The sequence below is a fragment of the Primulina eburnea genome, chromosome 2, assembly GCF_022965805.1.
Source record: "Primulina eburnea isolate SZY01 chromosome 2, ASM2296580v1, whole genome shotgun sequence".
NCBI lineage: Eukaryota > Viridiplantae > Streptophyta > Magnoliopsida > Lamiales > Gesneriaceae > Primulina > Primulina eburnea.
The window spans coordinates 44,526,023-44,548,276 of NC_133102.1; the positions used below are offsets into that span (position 1 = coordinate 44,526,023).

At 34.5% G+C, this 22,254-nt stretch overlaps 5 protein-coding genes across 7 annotated transcripts; 2 read left to right on the forward strand and 3 right to left on the reverse strand.

Moving 5' to 3' along the window:
- The first annotated feature begins 511 nt into the window (after positions 1 to 511).
- Positions 512 to 4,659, forward strand: LOC140824780 (agamous-like MADS-box protein MADS2). Of its 2 annotated transcripts, none has more exons than XM_073186333.1 (8): positions 512 to 1,007; positions 2,078 to 2,156; positions 2,371 to 2,435; positions 2,860 to 2,959; positions 3,248 to 3,289; positions 3,393 to 3,434; positions 4,093 to 4,235; positions 4,351 to 4,659. In XM_073186333.1, the coding sequence occupies exons 1-8, from the start codon at positions 823 to 825 to the stop codon at positions 4,436 to 4,438; spliced, it is 744 nt and encodes a 247-aa protein (XP_073042434.1). In that variant the 5' UTR covers positions 512 to 822; the 3' UTR covers positions 4,439 to 4,659. The 2 variants fall into 2 exon arrangements, with proteins under 2 accessions (XP_073042434.1, XP_073042433.1); XM_073186332.1 differs by having other exon boundaries at positions 515 to 1,007; positions 4,337 to 4,659.
- Positions 4,660 to 4,756: 97 nt separating this feature from the next.
- On the reverse strand, positions 4,757 to 9,131 carry LOC140823547 (ultraviolet-B receptor UVR8). Its single transcript, XM_073184948.1, has 9 exons — positions 8,996 to 9,131; positions 8,630 to 8,887; positions 7,765 to 7,958; positions 7,116 to 7,163; positions 6,592 to 6,664; positions 6,175 to 6,346; positions 5,530 to 5,961; positions 5,245 to 5,436; positions 4,757 to 5,061 (listed from the first exon to the last, which is right to left on the reverse strand). Exons 2-9 carry the CDS (start codon positions 8,883 to 8,885, stop codon positions 5,004 to 5,006), a joined length of 1,425 nt encoding a protein of 474 aa, XP_073041049.1. The 5' UTR covers positions 8,886 to 8,887; positions 8,996 to 9,131; the 3' UTR covers positions 4,757 to 5,003.
- A 1,814-nt stretch (positions 9,132 to 10,945) lies between these two features.
- On the reverse strand, positions 10,946 to 14,316 carry LOC140823548 (E3 ubiquitin-protein ligase At3g02290-like). 2 transcript variants are annotated; one of them, XM_073184949.1, is made up of 5 exons: positions 14,118 to 14,316; positions 13,333 to 13,695; positions 12,752 to 13,178; positions 12,325 to 12,434; positions 10,946 to 11,258 (listed from the first exon to the last, which is right to left on the reverse strand). In XM_073184949.1, the coding sequence occupies exons 2-5, from the start codon at positions 13,447 to 13,449 to the stop codon at positions 11,232 to 11,234; spliced, it is 681 nt and encodes a 226-aa protein (XP_073041050.1). In that variant the 5' UTR covers positions 13,450 to 13,695; positions 14,118 to 14,316; the 3' UTR covers positions 10,946 to 11,231. The 2 variants fall into 2 exon arrangements, with proteins under 2 accessions (XP_073041050.1, XP_073041051.1); XM_073184950.1 differs by lacking the exon at positions 14,118 to 14,316 and adding an exon at positions 13,770 to 13,831.
- A 4,497-nt stretch (positions 14,317 to 18,813) lies between these two features.
- On the forward strand, positions 18,814 to 20,074 carry LOC140823549 (uncharacterized). Its single transcript, XM_073184951.1, has 2 exons — positions 18,814 to 19,217; positions 19,320 to 20,074. Exons 1-2 carry the CDS (start codon positions 19,043 to 19,045, stop codon positions 19,883 to 19,885), a joined length of 741 nt encoding a protein of 246 aa, XP_073041052.1. The 5' UTR covers positions 18,814 to 19,042; the 3' UTR covers positions 19,886 to 20,074.
- A 236-nt stretch (positions 20,075 to 20,310) lies between these two features.
- Positions 20,311 to 21,982, reverse strand: LOC140823550 (uncharacterized). Its single transcript, XM_073184952.1, is given in 5 exon segments — positions 20,311 to 20,702; positions 20,801 to 20,875; positions 21,496 to 21,603; positions 21,757 to 21,824; positions 21,826 to 21,982. Coding segments are annotated over 5 exon segments (555 nt in total). The 5' UTR covers positions 21,898 to 21,982; the 3' UTR covers positions 20,311 to 20,470.
- Between the last annotated feature and the right edge of the window lie 272 nt (positions 21,983 to 22,254).

Below are 22,254 nucleotides of genomic sequence, written 5' to 3' on the forward strand. Positions count from 1 at the left end.
AGTGTTTCACGGATTTACCTTAGCGACGGGTTTTAGTAAAACGGTCGCATATAGCGACGGTTTTGTCAACCCGTCGCAACTAGCGACGGTTGTTAATAAGCCGTCGCCGATGTCCTTTTAATTTTTTTTTAAAATCCGAGCCCCCACTTTCTTTTTAAAAAAAAAATTTTGAATCCGGGACAGTGAGTCCCGGATTGTACTAGTTTTACAAAGTTTTAGAATTTGCCACATTTTTACAATTAGTTTATTAATTTATAATATTTTTAAAAAAAACCCTACGAGCAGGATCCAAAAACCACTTATCATCCGACACGTGTCCATAAAATTTTTAATTGGCGACGGCTGTCCGATATTTTCTCCATTTACCCTATGGTTAACACGGTCCACCACCACGCGCGCGCACTCCGCGTCATGCACAACCACACGCAAATCTCCGGGCACTGTGCTCCACGCGGCTCATCGCTCAAAAACCTCAGCTTTCATCCCCGTGGATAAAACACAACATAAGCCCTAGGTTTCTCATCTCTCATCTGCACATCTAACTAAAGATCTTGGGGTGGATCTTTCAGAAGTTTAAAGAGAAAAAATAAAGAAAAAATAAATCATACCAAGTAAAAATAAACAAAGAAGAAATCTTTTACAGGTGTACATTTATATATATGTGTGTGCATAAATATGTCAGTTTTTTGAGTTTTCCGTGTTTAGGGTTTCAAGACTTTCACGGTTTCAGCTAACAGGGAAAGAGAAAAGAGATAAAGATCAGAACCCATAAAGAAAAATATAGGGATAGCCAGATATAGGTGAGGATTTGTTTATAATAATATGGGTAGAGGGAGGGTGGAGTTGAAGAGAATAGAGAACAAAATAAATAGGCAGGTTACATTTGCAAAGAGGAGAAATGGGCTGCTCAAGAAAGCTTATGAGCTCTCTGTGCTCTGCGATGCCGAGGTTGCGCTTATCATCTTCTCTAGTCGGGGCAAGCTCTACGAATTCTGCAGCACCTCCAAGTATATTTGGATCCTTAAATCTATCCTTTTTTTGGTTGCATAGTTGTATATTTTTGAGTTCATGTTTAGTGTTGTGTGGTTTAGTTTCTTTATGTTTGTTGATTTTAGGATGCAAGTTTTGTTTTCCCATTTGTTTATGATGTTATTTGATCAGAAATTCTTTTTTCGGTTTCTTGATTTTGGTGATATGGATCTTGTTCAAGAATTTGTAAGATTCTTGTTTTGAAATTCTTTTGGTTTTCTTTCTTTCATTCTTTTTTCATTTTTTAAATTTTTTTGTGCCTCTTTTTTTGTGTGTGGATTTTTTAGTGCTTTTATCTGATGGCAGTCGGCAGATCATTGCTCAATAATATCAAAACATTCATTTACTTTTCAATCCTATTTACTTTATATTTTGTAAGCATGACCCAATCAATAATCCAATGAGACCAGAGATTTTGGATTTTCTTCAGTTAATTGCACTTTGATGGGGAAAAAAATACTAATTATTGCATCTTAGTTTCTTTTATTTCATTCCCTTGTATATAATACTCTGATTGCATAAGCTTTAGATGCTCATGAGGTATGAGTTCTTGCGACTCGTATCATTTCATTTTTTGTTATTTATAATAGATAAATTAAAATATATTCTCGAAAAAATCGAAGGGCTTGGAATGATTAGCTATCGATAAAAATTTGTGTGAGACGGTATCACAGATCGTATTTTATGAGACGGATCTTTTATTTGGGTCATCCATGAAAAAACATTACTTTTTATTTTAAGAGTATTATTTTTTATTGTGAATATCGATAGAGTTGATCTGTCTCACAGATAAAGATTCGTGAAACTGTGAGACGTACTCTTAACTATCGGGTGAAATATCAATTTAATTTGATATTCTTTATCTTTATCTTGATGTTTTAATGTTTGCTATATATGTTGATAGAAATTTCCATGCTTAAATTGAAGATTATAATGAATCATTGAGATCTCATAGTGAAGAACAGCATCTTTAAGGGTGGTTTTCTGCCAAATTATATTCATTATATTCCCAATCTTATTTAAATATTTCTAAATTTTGACTAATCAGCATGCTCAAGACACTCGAAAAGTATCAGAAATGCAGTTATGGTTCACTAAAAGTCAATAATCCAGGCAAGGATATTGAGGTATTTGTGTGCTAATTAATATTTCATACCGATTTCATATATATAAGCTACGTAAATAGCATTTCTACCTAAAAATTCGGAAATTTGTCATAGCAATAACCATCGGGAAAGGTTTTTTTTAAAAAAATTTTATTGAATGCATTCAAAATTATAATTTGCATTTTAGTTTTTGCAACATTAACTCACTAACTCGTTCTTGAATTTTCTCTCGTAGCAAAGCAGCTATGTGGAATATGTGAAACTAAAATCCAAATACGAGTCGCTGCAACGATGCCAAAGGTATTCAACATTCACCTTCTGTGTTTTTTGGCTGGCTAGTTCTGATATGTTGAGAGATTATAGCATGAAACAAAAAGATTTGGAGTGTATGAATTATAATTATATATATATATATATATATGGAATGTATGAATTATATATATGTGTCTGCGCGCGCGCGTATTACACATGTTCTTTTATTTAGAAAGGATAGAGATATTCTTAATCCAAATCAAAAGCACAATTATAATTTTTGTGAGTTTTTAACAACGAACTGATGTTAGAGTAAAAATGTATGATATTGATAAGTGAAAGGACCATTTTTAACACATCACAAATAAGGACCAAAATGATTTTTGGCTTAAACAAGAGACAAAATAGTAGTTTCCTTTGAAGATATATATATATATATACATGAATTTCTTGACAAAAGTGTTGCATGCAGACATCTTCTTGGGGATGATTTGGGACCCCTAAGCATGAATGATCTTGAGCAGATTGAGGTTCAGTTGCAGACATCATTGCACCACATCCGGTCTACAAGGGTAAAAGATCATTTTCATACTATATCTCTTTCTAGAAATTAAAATGAATTCAAATTCTTCAATATTTTGAGTAGAAGCCAACCCAACTACACAAACGCGCTCACACGCAAACAGAAAATAGCAAAGTTCTTCAGTTAAGTTGACCTATTTTAAGTTTTGATCGTCTAAGTAGTCGAAATTTGGTCGTCCCCTTGTAAATTAGTTTTTTTTATTAATTGTCTTGAATGCTATTTTGATGGAACACTGATGTGATATATTTTTTATTTGCCTTCAAATTATATATTGCAGACACAGAATATGCTTGATCAGCTTTCTGATCTTCAAGCTAAGGTGATATATAATATTATATGTTTTTTCGTTAATTTTTCATATCTTGATCAAATTATTAATTGCTAGTCAATTGCATTTGCTTGTGAACATTCTTTAATTGCAGGAAAAGTTGATGCTCGAAGCTAATGGTTCATTAGAAAGAAAGGTTAGTGGTTAATCGCAATGCTATAAATTAGCAATACCATTTCACTTTATTTTCCCATATTTTGGTTGTGGCAAAAACTTATATAAGAATGTCTCACGGGTCGTATTTTGTGAGAAAAATCTATTTTTTGGGTCATCCATGAAAAAATATTATTTTTTATGCTAAGAGTACGTATTACTTTTTATTGTGAATATCGGTAGGGTTAATGACCCGTCTCACACATAAAGATTCGTGAGACCGTATCAAAAGAGACCTACTCTTTGGTTGTCAAGTGATATGTTTTGGAATATATATCGTGAAAATTTCTTGCCTGATTGATTATGTTTATACGAAAAATGGTGCATCGATCGGTTATTGATAATAACATTTATTTAAGGGCATAAAATTGAATGAGTGATCCACGTGAAACTTAAAAGAATACAAAACCAGGGAAAATTCGAACTTTTACCTCAAAGGTCATACAAAAGACGTGGGATCGCCATAAAAAGTGTATGGACCTCGTATGCATTTTAAATGTGGTCGGTAGCCTTTTGTTTTTAAAGTACGAGGATACGTACTACCTTTGTACCTACTCTCAATTTTTGTTTTTATTAACAGGTAATCATATCATATGTATATATATATATATATATTTTTAATTGATTTGGGTGCAATTCAGCTGCAAGAATTCTATGCTGGACAACAGTACTTTCAGCAATCTTGGGTAGGAGGAGAACAAAACAATGCATATACACATCAGCACAGTGTTCATTCCCAAGGCTTCTTTCATCCTCTTCCATGCAATTCTAATCTGCAAATGGGGTATTGTTTTTCTACTTAGTTTTAACTGATCAAAGCTTTTTTGAAGGGTTTTTTTTTTTAATTTGAATTAGTTATTATTATGAGTTTTCCCTTTGAAATAGATATAATGATCCAGGGAATTCGAGTCAGATGAGTGCATCGATGAATCACGTCCAAAACGACGACAGTTTGGTTCCGGGATGGATGCATTGATCCTGTTGTGATTTCACTTTATTATTAGATATTTGTACCTTTCTGGGATTGTATTTGATGTTTTCTTGGTTGATCTCGTCTAATTGCAGACGCAATACTAATAATGAAATGTGTAAAACATATTTTGTACTGTAAGTTATTGTAAAAAAGGTAATTGGCCACCTTGAAATAGTCAGATTCTTGCTCGGTAAGATTTGATTTTGACATCATTATATAAATGGCTCCATTATTTTTTCTAAAAACTTCAGCCATTTTTTTATTCTTTCTTTGGGTTTAAAATGTTTCACGTTGTGAGATTTTAAAAACATCCTAGCTCGTGGGTAAAATCATAAAAATGTCAACAAATCGTGTTGTTGAGAAATCATTAACATCCCCCATATTGTCTGGAAATTGGTCTTAAACGTTTAACTATTGTACTATTCAGGATTTACAAGACATAATAAATCACAACTTTTTACAATTCATACAACACAGATGAACTTGGCTGACTCCTTTACACCAATATCAATGCCTTTGCATGAACAGATGCAGTGCTACGAAATGTTATTAAAACAATATATGGATGCCCCTTCAGATTCAAAGGATAAATTTGTCATCGTCATCAGCGAAATCTCCGGCGTTGGGAAAATGCTCCCTGCATGAGCACAAAAAAATGTTTACATGAGTTTCTTCTCAATGAAAGAATAGCTGTACAAGACTAGGAGAAACTCCGAGGGATGAGATATGACAGAGGGCCGAGATGAGAAAACTGCTTGGACTTTAGACGGCTAAACTTATAGTTTTAAATTATTGCATATAAAAGAATCAAAATTATTACCGGAATCTTTCACAAAGACGCACCAAAGCATCTGATCCAGTTCTGGATGCAACATCCTCGATGGCAGATGCATTCGACAGAGTCACACTATCTGCAAGCCTGAACTCACACAATTCCTTCAAGGAACATGCATCTGTCAGCACAGCTGAATGGCCACCTCCAGCAGCCAACTTCCGAACTTCCCCAACACACCTACATAGAAAGAAGATCCCATTGACCAATTTCAGATAAAAATTCAATCTTTATCAAACAGAATTACGAGTATCGGTTTTGTAGGTTGCATACCAATCAACTGGAGAAGGATACCAAGCGTATGTAGAATTCGCATTAGCAGCCTGGCCGTAGCTGTTGTAGCCCCACCCATGAATTCTTCCATCCTTTGTACAAATGAGAGTGTGAGAATGTCCACAAGCGACCAGTTGCACGTTTGTTGGAATCACCATAGCGGGTATATTGCGAAGCATAATTTCAGATTCATTTAGCGAGCAAGAAAAGAAACCAGTCAGGGGACCAAGGCCTAACTGCCCTGCAACCCCTCCTCCCCAAGCGTATAGAGCTCCTGTCCTGGTCAAAGCACATGTGTGGACACCTCCACATGAAACATCCTTAATAAACACCCCATCTAGAGCAACTACACGCCTAGGTAATAGCTCTTTATCACCCGACTGAAGTGAACAATGCCCAAGTTGGCCCATGCTCCCAAGTCCCCAAGTATAACTGTGAAAAATTAACGAGATAAATAATTTGAAGAAGAAACAGAGTGAAGTGTTCACAAAACATTCTAAAAAAGTTCAAGCAGAAACAAGGCAACTCATGTTTGAAGTTCTAATCCCCAAGATTTCTAATAACCCGTTCTATATGGGTTAAATTTCAGTTCTCATCTCAACACAAGAATATTTTTACATCACAATGGTCCTCTGGAGCACTTACACCTCGCCTTTCTCTGATATGGCTGCAGTGTGATATTCTCCACAAGAAACCTGGATGATCTTCAAAAGCTCGGGGGCTTCGTCAAGGAATCTGGCATAACCATTAATTACACGAGCCCCCTGAAAACCTTCACAAGTAATACCTCTACCAAGCTGGCCATACTCATTATAGCCTGATTTGACAGACGAGTGACAAAATTTTAATTAATAAAATTAAAACCCGAATTTGAAGAGTTTCGACTTCACAGTTCCAATGTGTCCATGATCTAGAAACTAATATCAATCAACATAAGAGATGTAATAACAAGATTGCAAAAGGAGTAAACATCATAAATAAACCTAGCGTCAGAAGAAACAGGTATAAACAAAATGTGTGCATTAATATAATTCCAAAATAGCATATTATAGGAGACATTACCCCATGCTTGTAACAAGCCATCTTCTGATAAAGCAACCACGTGAACAGCCCCACAAGAAACTTGGCGAACAACCTGGAATGAGTAGCGTTCAAGCAGGAACATCAAAGAATGCCAAAGGCAACACGTCACATTTGAAACAAAGGCCATTGCTAGCAAGCAAAGTGACAAACCCGTGACAGCAAAGAAAACAAAGTACTAAATAGATATTGCAAAACAAGCAACTCGGCGTTACTCTACTTTGCGTTGTATCTTTTATGGCTACCACATAACTTGCAACAAAAACCAATAGCGCATTTTAATAGCAAATTGAAGCATGTGTGATTTGATAATAAGATACTAGAATAAACACTAAAAGAAAATTAAGATGAAAACATCTAAATAGAGAACGGTTCAAGTAACAATATTTGATTAAGAAAGTCATGCCTCCCATATCAGGCAATCCTTAAGATAAATGCATATATATTCAAGTAAGTTGGGTGGTTGTAAGAAGTATAATTCTTAATATTTGAAGTGAGACTGATACCGTGTTTGGAGTGAAGTCACCCCAATATAGACGTGGATTGTTGGAACCCTGTAAAGATGGAACCAACAAAATTGGTTAAAACGAAACAAGAAACACAACTTCAAATTTCATGATATCGTCTTAACTTCTAACCATAGATTTTCATCCTTAAAATTTTTAAATGCTTCCAAGATGAGAAGGTGATTCAAAGTAAATAAAATAAAAGCAAATATATAACTTGAAAAAAAACGAAAAATAGTCGATGACTATTGCCAAAATGAAATGAAATGAAAGCAAACATGACCAAAAAAATGAAAAATATTGACGATAATCACCATATCTTTCTTTCTTCATTTGCACTCAACCTTAATCCTGACACTGAATAAAATTTAGAAACCACATAAAGTACACAAAATACAGTAAACAAAAAAAAAACTTCAGCCATTTTGATTGGAAATGGCCTCTAAAATATAGAAAGAAATACACCAGTTATTTTTAAAAATAGATCATATCTTTAATTACAATCATGCGTGCATATATAAAAAATCCGATTGGCAACAAAATAACAGCTATTCATTTCCGTGTAGTTATGTATTATCTCTCTATGCACATAAAATAATATAATACAATTTTCCAGACTGTTGCAATTTGTACTCTTTGCAAAATCTACCTGATTTTGTCCCCAAACCCAGAGTCTTCTAGTCGACATCGAACCATCGTTTTCACGTGGTTCTGCGATAGCAGCGGTACAATGTGCTCCACAAGATACCGATATCACAAATTCAGACTGCAACTGCTTCACTTTCTTCGGGTACTTCCTACCTCTTTCAGTCCCATCCCCAAGTTGCCCAAAATCATTAGCCCCTACAAAGACATAGAAAGACAAATTAAGCCTAAACTGTGATAAACGAACAATGAAACTCTAGACTGAGACCTGTCAATGAAATTGATTCTCATGATACAATAGTTACTGAAAATGCCTTCCAGCAGACGGAGCCTATATAGTCTGAAAAATCCATATAGGCATTACTAGAGCATATCCAGCACCATTTAATAGTAAGTTTTCACATCAAACCAGATAAGTCTTTCCCAATTCCAGAAAGGATTTCTCCGTTCAACCGCAAAATGCTTCGACTACTTTTAAGGTTTCTGCACTAATCATCACATGAAGGACCTGAGAGGGTAACTTAATGTTTAAGGTGAAACTAACATTTTTAGAAAATTATATATGCACTGCCCAAGTCAAAATGATGAGTGGAAAAACAATTTTAACCCTTTTTTTCCTAACCAGATCGCAAGTCCTCCCCTCTGACCATTATCTCCATTACAAAATGACAACACTTCTAAATATTAGTACTCAACCAATAGAAGTTATCCGCCACTTTACCTCAATAACTATGGAATAAGATACCAAATACTAACGTATAAGAGTAGACCAAAATTGTCCCAGAAACAAGGGGGCAAAAATAAGAGTAGCTCACGTTCAAAATACAAAGCAACAACTGAAGAGACGCGAAGGAAACAAAATTAGATACCCCAGGTGAAAAGAGAACCATCGGAGGCGACAGCGGCTGTGTGTCCTCGACCGCAGGCAATGTCCAGCCATCGCGAATTGCCGCCAGCATCCGGACACCCAAAGAGTTCCGGCGGCAGCTGCCCTGGGATCCGCAAGTTCTTTTCTTCCCCTCTCCTGCCCGTTTGACCCGACTCGTTATAGCCCCATACGTAGATTGCGCTCTTCGTCGGCAACCTCATCCGTTGGGATTCTCCCAGTATTTCGTCAACCTCCATTACTGTTCATCAACAGTCATTAATTCACAATCATTTCAGCAAAAAAAAAAAAGAAGAAGAAAAATAAAGGAACCGAGGTAATTGATTGTGATGAATTTGGAAAAGAGAACCTTGGATCGAGGTAGATTTAGGAGCGAAAAGATGTGTTGGGTTCCGAAGAGCTTGGAGAAAGAAACGGTTTGCGAATCCCTCAGCTGCCCGCTTGCACCCAATAATTTTTTTGGAGATTTTCTTAAACAGTATCCATCCAACCATCAAATTATTATAATTAATTTTAACTTTCAATTAAATTAATTAATTTATAAAAAAAAAAATTTTATCGTATAGAATTACAGAAATATCTATGTGGAGACAAAAACTTATGTAAGATGGTTTCACGGGTTATATTTGTGAAACAAATTTTATTTGGGTCATCCATGAAAAATATTATTTTTTATGCTAATATTAATACTTTTATTATGAATATCGATAAAGTTGACCCGTCTCACAAATTAAGACCGTGAGATGGTCTCACATGAGTGATGAGACCCACTCCTCTATGGATTATGAGCTTTGAAACACATCTATTTTAATTCTTCGAACATGCATGAACTTCATTTTTTTGTCCACCTAATTTTTTGTTTATAATAATATATGTGCATAGATATATGACAAAACAGTTTTGTTTCTGTAAATTTGTTGAACATATTGACTCTAATAAAAGTTTCTAATATTGATTTTATTTTATTTTTAAATTTGTTTTGATTATTGTCGTGATTTTTTCATAATTTTAAGTTTTTTTAATTAAAATATTTTTAAGTTGAAATAGCCGGATGATTTGCGATTTATTGCCATTGAAATATATGTGAAATTTTTGAAATATGTGTGAAATATTTTATTTGTATGTATTAATGTGTGGAGGATTCGTGATATATTGACTTCAACAAGAATATTTTGAAGTTGAAATATGTTTTAATTTTTTTTATATGTATGTATTAAAATGTTTATATTTATGTGTTCTTGTTGATTCTTGAAATAATTTTTTTGCTGAGTACTTGGATACCATACAAACTTATCACATAAACCCAAGTTCTAGGATCTAATTATTGGGAATTGATGGAATGTCACAAGGTTATGGTGAACTCGAACATCTGCGATGGAACCTCCTATGTTGAGTTAAATATTTTTAAGATCAGATTTCAATTAGTTATCAAATATTGAATGACGCAAAGTTTAAAAGTGCATAAAATTAAGAACAAAGATTGAACAACGGTTGTAAAGTAATTTCTTTGAAATAATGAACAAAATGTAGAGCAATGGCGGAGAAAGGGAATGAGGTGGCAATTAGTACAAATTTGCCCCTTTATTTAATTTTTTTTTTTTTGATAACTAAGCAGTAAAGAATTGTAGTAGATAATTTAGAATTAAAAAAATATAAGATATTTCAATTGTACAAGATATAATGTAAAATATTTAATAAAGAATGTAGTTCCTAAAATTATAATTTTGAAATGAGTTAGAATAATCAATTTCTCAAATTGAGCCAAAATATTTTATTTATTGAATGCAATGTTTTTTTGGTAAACATATAACTGTTTAACCAATCAAGTCACTGTTTACAGCATTTTTCAAGAACATCCAAAAACATGATGTTTTGTGATGCTCATGAGCAACGAAGTCAAGCGGTTGTTTAGGCAATGTCGTCCTGTAATACAAACATAACTTGGTATTTCGAAATCAACACTCGATCATACATGTCGTAACAAATCTACTTCTTAAATATCATAGTTTATATTTTCTTTGATATTTTTTTATCACAAATTTTTATAAGATCTTGTCAATTTTATGAACCAAATATCATGAAAGATTATCAATTTTTTTACGTCAAAAATAATATTTTTACTTCAAATATGAATCAGATCGATCTGTTTCACGAATATATCGTCTCATAAAAAGTCTTACTCATTTTTATATCAGATTTCGAGAAGATGATATATCCTCTTTTAAAACTTTCATTTTTCATGTTTTCATATGATAGATCGGGTCTTCCCACATCCATCTCAAAGCTTGAGAAACGAAAATATCATCTCACACGTTCAAAAGCTCCATTCAACTTGATCACGTTCCACAATTGTTGCAACCACACAAACATCAGGACGATTCACAAAGAAACACGGGGATAAATTTATATGTGAGATATTGTCTTGCTATATGTATCGTGCGGCGTATAATGGCAACATTCACACTCGTTTAACTAGCACGCAGTATTTACAATGACTTTACACTCCCGGTCTCCTTCAAAGTGCTCCTCTTTCTCTGTTGACGGTCACGGCTACGCTCATGTGCGACCGGAGCTTCTTTGAAAAATCAAGTCGTTTCATCAAATGCCATCACCTGTAAACCAATTATATATTTATCAGACTCTGAGACTGAAACATATATCTTCAGAAGTCGTCCATTTGTACAGCAATTCTATGTTTCATTCAGCTTAACCTCTGATTGAATTTTCTTGAAAGGATAGCCGTACCAAAATATCAAAATTTGCAGATCGTTTACTGATATTCACTTCATACTGTAGAACATTTATTGTAACTAAAGCTTCTAACAGGGATGCTATTTTAGATTGGGATTTCATTGAACCGGCCACGATTTTCTTGGCATGGCCTTATTAATGTAATTTGCTTCTTAAAAAATTGTTTGAAGTTTCAGATATTGGTTCCCAGCTTAAGTTACTCCACTTAAAGATTTTCCTTCCACACAATATATTCAGACAAGCCGAGACAGAAAGACTGTATGTAGAAGTTTTAATATTTACTGTACCCATCTTTTCCCCTGAAATACTTGTGCCTACCAAAATTCAAGCAGTAGTTACATATCACGCACATTTATTTGGCGTTGTTATTGGGTCTGCCGTGAGGTCACAGTTTACCAGTCCTAGCGGCCGGTCACCGCCTTAGTTTTCCTTTGAACCATTCAACTTTCTGTCAACACTTACTTTTCTAGTTTGTAGTTCTATGCATACCTTCCTATCCTCTTGTTGTTTGAGGCATACAGAATAAGGTACATAAAATATTACCAGAAAAAGACACACGCCGTAGCAAATTTTCATAATCCATATTGCAAATAATTCCTAACGGAAAATATATTGAATCAACAATCATAAAGTAATCCAAATGAAAAATGATAAATAAAGGGGACCGAGCATGAAAAGCAAAGGCATGCACAGAACTATCCCCCTATGCACAATTAGCGAGACTATAGGCTTTAGCAAAAAATTAATCTTAGCCAGTCCAAAAAGGATAACAAAAGAATCACAAAATACAGAAGCACGAGGAGTTTATTAGTTTCAGATAACAGAAAAAATAAAGGTGAAAGTACAATCCCAAGCTTGCAAGTGAATAAACGCAAACTTGAAATTATAGCCAGACATAAAAACACCAGGAAGGATCAGTCGGGGTACCTTGCAACAGATCGGACAGGTATCACTTCTTTCCATCCACTCGTATATACAACCAAGATGGAAATGGTGAGAACATTTTGTCAATATACTGGGATTTTCAGCGGTGTATTCTGCAGAAAATGATGCAGTCTTATAAAACAAAGATTTGCGATTTCATAACAAATGAGTTTTATTTATTGCTAAGAGATAAACTCAAACAACACCTAATAATGTGAGCAAAATAATTCAAGATTTATTGAGAGTTTTTTTTCCTATTATGTTGCTATTTCCTATGCATTCAAGTACAGATGCTAGTACTTTTAGCCTCACACTCGATTCACAGTAAAATTTGGTTGTGAATATACATAGATGTTTACTTGGCATAGCTAGCTATGGAAATTTTATGCATGAAGAACATAACATTATTATAGTAGCAACTATTCATTACCTTCAAGGCATGTTGGACAGACATCTTCATCCTCCGAAGATGGGTAAATATGGGTAAACCCTGTCGTGGCTTTAACTGCTGAGAGCTTTAGCGGAGATTTCGAAAGGTATTGTTTTGATCCTTCATCACATGTAAATTCCTTCTGTTTGCTTGTGTAACTCAAAGAATCAGACTCTTTCTCAAATCCATTCATTCTTAGCGGTTCCATTTCATTGTTTGAGTGAGTTGAGCCTTTCTCACTTCTTGAGGCTGATTCATCCTGCTGGATGCGAACATATCTTGGATCCACATCATAAGGCAGAGGTCTCGGAGGAGCATGATACATATCAGCTAAAGAGTCATCAATTGTTTCTGTAGAACTGAAAGAAGATGTCCCCTGAGAAGAAGAAGGCAGGGCATTTCCTCCTCTGTGAAATACTGATGCATACTGCAGAATGCAATTATAAAACTATAATAAAGTTCGGCACAATGTGAGCCCGCTGAACTCTAGCACCCAAAATTCAGAAATGGACTTGACATGCAAAGTTATATTATAAGCATCCATTGATATAAAACTTGACAGGGAAGAAACCATATCATACCACAAGTAAGAAGTTCTGAACAAAGCAATGAAGGCAAACACAGTTCCTATACACAGAGCTGTTGGGGTTTGAAAAATTTTCCCATTCACCCCTCCAGCAGCAACAAACAGCACCCATGATGGAAATGATAATCGAAACTTAATCTTACAAAACTCTCTTTCCCGCCGATACCATGCAAAAGCAGAATACGATCACAGAAACAATAAAGACCGAATCTTGCTGTCGGTAGATAACTTAAATACAGCGAGAAAGGAATCAAGCTCGAAGAAGATAATCGACTTCACGAGCAAGCACCTCTCTCGACAGGAAACAATACCCGAATGCCTCTCCTTATATGGTGGCCTCAAGTAACTGAATAAACATCTGCCACAATAACAAAGGATTTATAATACAATCAAGATTGGATGAATCATCCAAGAATAATAATTGGAATTTACCGCCACCCATCAACCCCTAGTACAATTTCCTTTCTGGGTGATTTTGATGACAAAAAATCAACCTATTAAATAATTCTCATTGAAAAAAAAACAGCTTACGGATTCGTAAAGAAAACACCCAAATTATGTAACACCGTATATATATCTTTCTTTAAAGTGAAGAAAGATAAGCAATTGTACAGTGTTGTAAGAGAACAAAAATTTTGCATTCATCAAGAAAAACCGATAACAGATTATGCGATTCTCATAAATTCCAATCCATAAAATAGAAGGGAGACTGAATCAGAAGAAAGATTATCTCGCAAAGAAAATAATAGACAAGAAACAACAAAGGTCTGCTAAAGCAACCTGGGATAGATGATTCCGGAGAGAAGGGCCGTAAAATCCGAGGAAAACGTATCTATTTTTCTGCAGTTTATTCTTTGTCTTCTCTCAATGTGTGTATATATATATACACACACGAAGAGAGGGAGAGAGAACAAGAAGAAAGACGAAACAAAAAAAAAAAAGGCTCCCTGTGTCCTGTTCTCTGTACAATATATAATAGATGCAACAAGTTTGTTACAGGACAATATTCTAATTTGTACTTGTGATATGCATCGATTTGATTAAGCAAGTTAATATTTTGAATAAATTATGTTAGATAATTTGAAAAGTAACAAAAACATAAATATTTTTTTATTTTAAATTAGACTAAAACTTATGTGAGACGATCTCACGAGTCGTATTTTATGAGACAGATCTATTATTTAGATCATTCATAGAAAAATATTACTTTTTATTTTGAATATCAGTAGAGTTGACATGTCGCACAGATAAATATTTATAAGACCGTCTCCCAAGAGACCTAATGTGAGGCCCGAGGCCGAAGAAGGCGGGGGTGATCGCCGGTGCCATGAGGTTGCACGGACAATGAGCGGCTCCTGGCAGGCTTTTAGATGGGAGGAACATCAATGAACCGATCCTACACCGGAATGAGAGGGATTCCGAGACTGTTCAATGTAATGGACTGTACAGTTGAAGATGACTTAAAAGATTTGATATGTATTACTCATATCAAGAAGATGCATTTTCTTTTCGGTAGCCATCACATAAGAATTCCAAACTTAAGCGTGCTTGACTTAGGGCAATTTTGGGATGTGTGACCTCTTGGAAGTTTTCTAGGGTGCGTGTGAGTGAGGACATAAGCACGCTGGAAAGACTCGTCTTGATACAGTGAGGACAGTCGTCGAATCTGGGGTGTTACCGTTGGTATCAGAGTCGACCTCTCTTAGTACGGTGTGGTTCGGGGACGAACCAAGCGGAAGCTGGTGGGCATGTAAGGCTCGTGGCCGAAGAGGGTGGGGGGTGATCGACGGTGCCATGAGGTTGCACGGACAATGAGCGGCTCCTGGCATGCTTCTAGGTGGAGGGAACATGAATGAACTGATCTCACACCGGAATGAGAGGGATTCCGAGACTGTTCAATGTAATGGACTGTACAGTTGAGTAGGGATTAAAAGATTAGATTGGTAGTACTCATATCAAGAAGGTGTATCTTCTTTTCGGTGTCTCATAACATAAGAACTTCATAGTTAAGCGTGCTTGACTTTGGGTAATTTTGAGATGGGTGACCTCCTGGGAAGTTTTCCAGGGTGCGTGTGTGTGAGGACATAAGCACGCTGGAAATACCCGTCTTGATACAGTGAGTCGTCGAATCTGGGACGTTACACATACTCTTTAAATTATTGTAAATTTAAGTTCAATTTATTTATTTGTTTAGTTTTCTAGCTAATTTTGCTTACAACAATTTAATAAATAAATTTATATTACATGAATCCTGCCATGAGATATTATTTCTATTAATGGGGCAAACCATCAAAACAAAACAGTATAAGCATGGGAGGACTCGTGATTTTCTTCCGACGGGTAAATTTGATTTAACATAAAACATAAAAACTAGATGATATTAGAAAATAGATACATTAAGATATTTCTTATGTTATGTTAATAGCCTGTTCTCTTAATTTTTATTCTTTCAATTTTTGTTAAAAAAAAAAAAAATCTCTCTACTAAGTGACGAAAATTATATCTTCATTATATAACTTTATTGATGACTTTTTCCTTAAAATAAATTTTCTTTTAAATCTTCAATCATATCTTCATGTAAGAAAATGTTGGACAGGAAATAAATATAAAACATTATAATGTGTGTATCAGAAGTTAGTGTTGTGCCCGGTGTTGTCAACACGACACACAACACGGTAGCAAAAATTAATTATCGACACACAAATATAAACTTAATAAATAAACATCAGTTTTAAATTATGCACAAGTACAAAGACTTGTGCGATGCCTCATGGCAAAAAAATTCACTAGAAAAATTATGTAAATCGTTTACACCAAAACAATACTAGTGATAAAACAAAACCAAATTCCTTGACACTCCAAGGAATTAAAAATGCATCAAAATGAACCACATAAAAACTAGATGCATAAAATAAAAAACGTATTGCTTAAAACCAAAGAAACCACTCTTCGATCAACACTCTGTGTCAGTGTTGTTCTTGAGTGTTGGCAACACCAAACAACAACACGATATATGTGAATCAATCACACAAAATCTTCAACACGAAAATCTTCAATATCTGAACTCTGTGTGTGTTCAGAGAAATCTAGCAGTTCTCATACGATGTAAAGGGATCAACCGATCACACAAAAATGTCTCATCAAAATTGGATCGGCTCTCGTATATTCTTCTATGCAAGAACTCCTTAGCCGATTCTCTCAAGAGCTCACACCAAAAGAATCACATGAAAAGCCCCTGCAAAAATGATCACCGATTATAGAAAAACTTTTCTCTCTACAACTCTCTCCTTCCTCTTCTCTCTCCAAAAACCTTCTCTCTACCAACTCTCTGAAAAATCTCTGGAAGCACACAGACTGAAGCATAAACGTCCATGATACAAAATGAACAAACAAATATGTATTCGAAGGTTAAATATTGCGAACGACATAAACAAAATAGATGTTGTCTTGGTCGGATTTGGATAAAACCAATAGCCCTTTTTTCGTGGAGGGAGGCAGAATTATTCCATGGGTGGGCTTAGTGGGGTGTATTCAATTCAGAGTTTTGACGACTTTTACTGACTTTTTTAAATGATAGACTTTTATGGATTTGATAAATTTTTATTGACTTTTATGGAATCTCACAGATTTATACACAGATTTATGTGGATTTATATAGACTTTTTTGCAAGATTTTTATAGACTTTTATAGATTTTTTTTTTAGAATTTTATAAATTTTGTACTTAACTATAACATTTGATTTTTTTATTAATTTCTTTGAATCAATAATTAATTGACATATATAACATATTCAATTTGAAATTATTTTTAATATTTATATTAATAAATAAATTTACTAATTTAAAAGTTAAATCGTTTAATCCTTACATGTATATATATGTGGGTTTATATGTATGTTTGTAAATTTTTTAAAATACATCAATTGATTAACATGTAATCTTATTTTTAAATTGATAATATAAATCTAAAAATAATATTATTTATTATTGTGTGAATATAATTTTGTATAAAAATATCATAGCTTACATATTAATTAAAAATACGAAAAATAAATTTAAAAAATCATTATTGTTACAAAACTATTCAATTATTAAGAATTAAACAACATTTTTTTATCATCTTTTATTATTATTGAATATTACATTAATTTGTATAAATCATAAATTCAAAATCAGAAAATCAATTCTATAATTCAAAATTTCCCCGTGTTATTAAAATAAAAAATTATTAAATTAACAATCAGCCAAAAAATGAAAAATGTGAAAAAGAAAGATGAAAATATATATAGAGATACACTTCGAAAATTTGAGAGAGTAATAGAAATAGATGAGAGGAGAGAAGATATGAAGATATGTGATGTGAAGCGACAGAGAGAGAGTTAGAAGTTTTAAAAATTCATACAAATCTTTGGGGTGAACCAAATACGATTTTTTACAATTTGTAGTTGTACCTTAGGCTTTAATGTTTGTATGTCAATGAATTCCATGGAGTTATTAAAAGTCCATGGAAAATTTGAATACATGTAGACTTTTATAGAGTTTATAAAAGTCAATGTTGAATATCACTTGACTTTTTAAAACTCCATGAAAGTCTATTTTGAATACAACAAGACTTCTATAGAGTATGCAAAAGTCTTGATTGAATACCTCTAGATTTTTAAAATCTACAAAAGTCACTAAAAATCAATAAATTTCCCACGTTGAATACACCCCCCTTAAATTATATTTGAGTTAAATAAGAAGACTTTTGAGCCATGACTTTTCATTAGAGGGCGAAACAGATCTAATCTGTGAGACAGATCAACCCTAACGATATTCAGAATAAAAAGTAATATTTTTAGCATAAAAAGTAATATTTTTTCATAGATGACCCAAATAAGAGATATGTCTCACAAATACGACCCGTGAGACCATTTCACACAAATTTTTGCTTTTAAATGGTCTCACGGGTCGTATTTGTGAGACAGATCTCTTGGGTCATCTATAAAAAAATATTACTTTTTATGCTAAGAATATTACTTTTTATTCTGAATATCGTTAGGGTTGATCCGTCTCACAGATTAAGATCTGTTAGAGGGTCTCACCACACATGTATAAAATAATAATTGTTGTTATATATATATATATATATATATATATATATATATATATATATATATATATATATATATATATATATATATATATATATTATGTTAACCATTTTAAGTTGTGATTAACGTGTATTTGTAATTTCAAACTCGATTAAATTACTTCGAATTGATTACTCGATTTCTAAAAGTAAAGTCGAAGGCAAACACAGCGTGACTCTTGTGTATTCCAAGAATTCATGGTAGGAATGACACAAGAATTGGGTCTAAAAAGGCCCGTAATAATATGGCAGCAAGAAAGTTCTCGTGAACAACTAGAATTCCAACTGCCCATTGATCCAATTCTCAACCATAACCAAGCCAAAATCATCCTAAAGTTCAAATCTTATCTCTGTCCTGTCTACTGACTGCTACAATATGAAATAACTTTTGCTAGTTTGCAGTTCACTGGTTTCTGCATGAATGACATAAAAGCCATGCCATTCCTCATACTATAAAAAGATTTAAGCAATCAAGAATCCTAAATCAACAAACGCAGGACTTTGCTTTTGCGAATGGTCTTGTTCTATTCAGAATCAAAACCCGACGGACACATTTTGTGATTGTAGGGTGGTTATGATCCAGACCATGTCTTTGTTTTGGACAGTGCTCTTATTATTTTTCACGTTTGGTAATTTCTCTGAGGGTAAATATGTGAAAAAGGTTCCATCTCTTGCTGCTGTTTACGGAACTGCATATTGTGATACATGCTTCCACCATAAATTTCCACAGATCAGACACTTCATTTCAGGTTCTTTTCATCTTCAAGAACTCCTTATATTTCAAATTAAGGGTGGTCGCCCTTGATCTTTATATTTTAACAAAAAATCAATTATTTTGTCATGTGTCTCAGGTGCATCTGTTGCAGTGGAGTGCAAGGACACAAGTTCGTCGAAAATCAGTTTCAGACAGGAAGTGAAAACAAACGACAAGGGAGAATTCAAAGTTTATCTCCCTCCCTATATAAGCAAACATGTCAGAAAAATCAAGGCATGTTCCGTAAACTTACTCAGCAGCATCCATCCATACTGCGCCGTTGCGGCTACGGCAGGTCACCATTTCCGATCAGGAAAACAAGGAAGAAACATATTCTCAGAAGGGTTTCTTACTTTAAAGCCAATGAAGGAACCAGAAATGTGTGATGAGAGACCAGACGTCAAGAATTTCAAGAACCTGAAAGCTGAAAAATCCTCCTTTTCAAATCCTAATGATCCAGCAATTCTGCCTCCCATTCAAGATCCAACACCACCGGAACAGCCAACACTCGGGCTCTACCTTCCTCCACTGCCGTTGCTTCCCAGGCTGCCACCTCTACCACTGCTTCCACGTTTGCCGCCACTGCCTGGAATCCCATATTTGCCCCCCGTGAGAGAAGCTGCTGTAAAACCATCCCAAGCAGTGAATAATAAAGGTAAATAAATGATCAGTGAAGCCTCCTGTTGCCGATCTCATTCCATCTATTTCCTTTCAAGCAGATTTATTGGCTTCCCTAGAGTGGTGACTGAAGTTTCTCGTATTTTTCCTTAATGAATTTAAACATGTAATTTCCCTTCAATAAATATGTGGAATTTGATTATTATACCGTCTTATGTTAATTTGTTTGTTCCATATGCTCGTATGTACTATCGTATGCACTATCAGATAGGAGTGTGTTAGGAGTTGAGTTCGTCAATCTTCCATAGCTAAAGCTTAAATTTGAAATTTCATGTATAATCGTTTTATGTTAATTTGTTTGTTCCATCTTCGTATGTAAAGTCATGATACCTTTATGTTAATTTGTTTGTTCCATCTGCTCGTATGTACTATCGTATGCACTATTCAAAAAGATCATTCCCATCTCCAGATACGTTAAAAAGAGCCTTAAGCTTAATTCTCAGATCTGAAACTTATCACAAAGTTGACACTACAAATTTCAAGCTAAGACAAACAAAGCTTATAGTGCCACAGTACTCACTCACGTATAAACCATTATATGATCCGAGAAATCAATTTGTAAAGGAACTCTCAGTTCATTGAGTCAAAGTCATCCAGCTTCTCATTGTATTCCAGGACCTTCCTCCTTATCTTTGACGTATCAACCCATGTAATGAAATCTTGCATATTCCTTGTGACGAGGAATGCAGGGTCTGTAACCATATCTGGTCCCACGCGAGTATGCCCTTGCTCAATATATGTTACTGCTTCTTTTAAGCGTTCTGCGAACTTCAACTGCACCATGACAGTTGCAAGCCTACGCCTGAAGCAAGCACATATATACAAACAAAATAGCACCAATATCATCTGCCTGTCATTGTTTGAGGCACGGCAATAAACTACATGGTACAGCCTGCTTACCGGCAAAAGGATGATACCGACAAGCGTTCACACAAAGCCAAACTTTTTCGAGATGGTATCACACACATGCTGTAACTGAATCGATGCAAAATAAAAATAATCAAATATATATTTCCACTCTCTTGTTATTTAACACACATTATAGTGGACACAGATACTCCTACAAAAGTGAAGCAAAAGCTCTGCCACTATGATGTCCGGGACAGTCGGTTTTTAGCTGCATCACCAAGTGAAAAAAAAATACACATTTGCTACAACCTGCAACCCACACTATCCGCATTCAATGCCATGAGATTATCCAAGTCCAAGCGATATTAGGTTTCATGTGATTCAACTGCAATTGATGCATGTTGCATAGTACCCCACTCAACTTTTGAAAAAAAGAGAGACATGAGGTCCTTTGTCCAATAAATTACATGGCAAATTGAGTCCCTTCCACCACCACAGTTCCACCACAAGACCCAAACTGGTCACAAATGGCTACATGCTCTGTTCGAAATAAAGAATCTTACATGACAATTGACTACTAGGCATAAATTTGGCCTTCTTAGTTTATTTTTCAAATTAGAGCCGTTTCAACTAATCCGAAAGCTCGTTTCAACATAATCATGAACAAACATTTTCTCTTACATTCATACGAGCACATGTTAACTACTACGAAGCATTAAAAATCAGATTTCACGAGTAAAACTTACAGCTTTTCAAGAAGGCCATCAGTCATCTCAATCCGATAACGGTCCCTCGGATCCATCTGTTTCAAAATATTCACAAGTTTCTGCACCATTCTACACAAGCTCGAATACCTAAAAGAATCATGCAATCCACCAAATGTCAATAACAAAAAAGCAGAAACATTTTTTTTCCAGCAAAAAAAATGATACATCAAGATATGCACCAATATTCAGAAAATTTAGTAGTCCCGCAACATAAATTCGAAATTAAATCGCGAGAAATACTTTTTATAGTCGTCTCTGCCCGTGACGTGGTACCGATGCATAACCATGTTCTCTCTGTGCCCACCTTCTCAGTTCTCTCTTCCATTCCAAGAAATCTACTTTTTTCAATAGCTTCTTCTCATGAAACTTAAGCTTCCTCATCTTCTCTTGCTCTGTAACTGTGAATGACCAATTATAACTGTGAATATATCCAGAGCAAAACACCAGACCAAAACCTAGACGGTGGGGATAAACGCTAGGAACTGAAATCTAAATGCCTATTTGGGCTTTAAGCCCATATACATCTGGGTTGAAATCAATAGGCCCATTTATTATCTATTGAAATATCAAATTTTAAATAGCCCATTAACATGGATGGTAATCTGTAATTATTCACATTAATCTCGTATCATTATTATAATTATAATTATAAAAAAATTAATTTTTATATCAAAATATAATCATCATATAATAAGGTCCGATATGCCTTGTCGCAATAATTTAAATGATTGGATAATT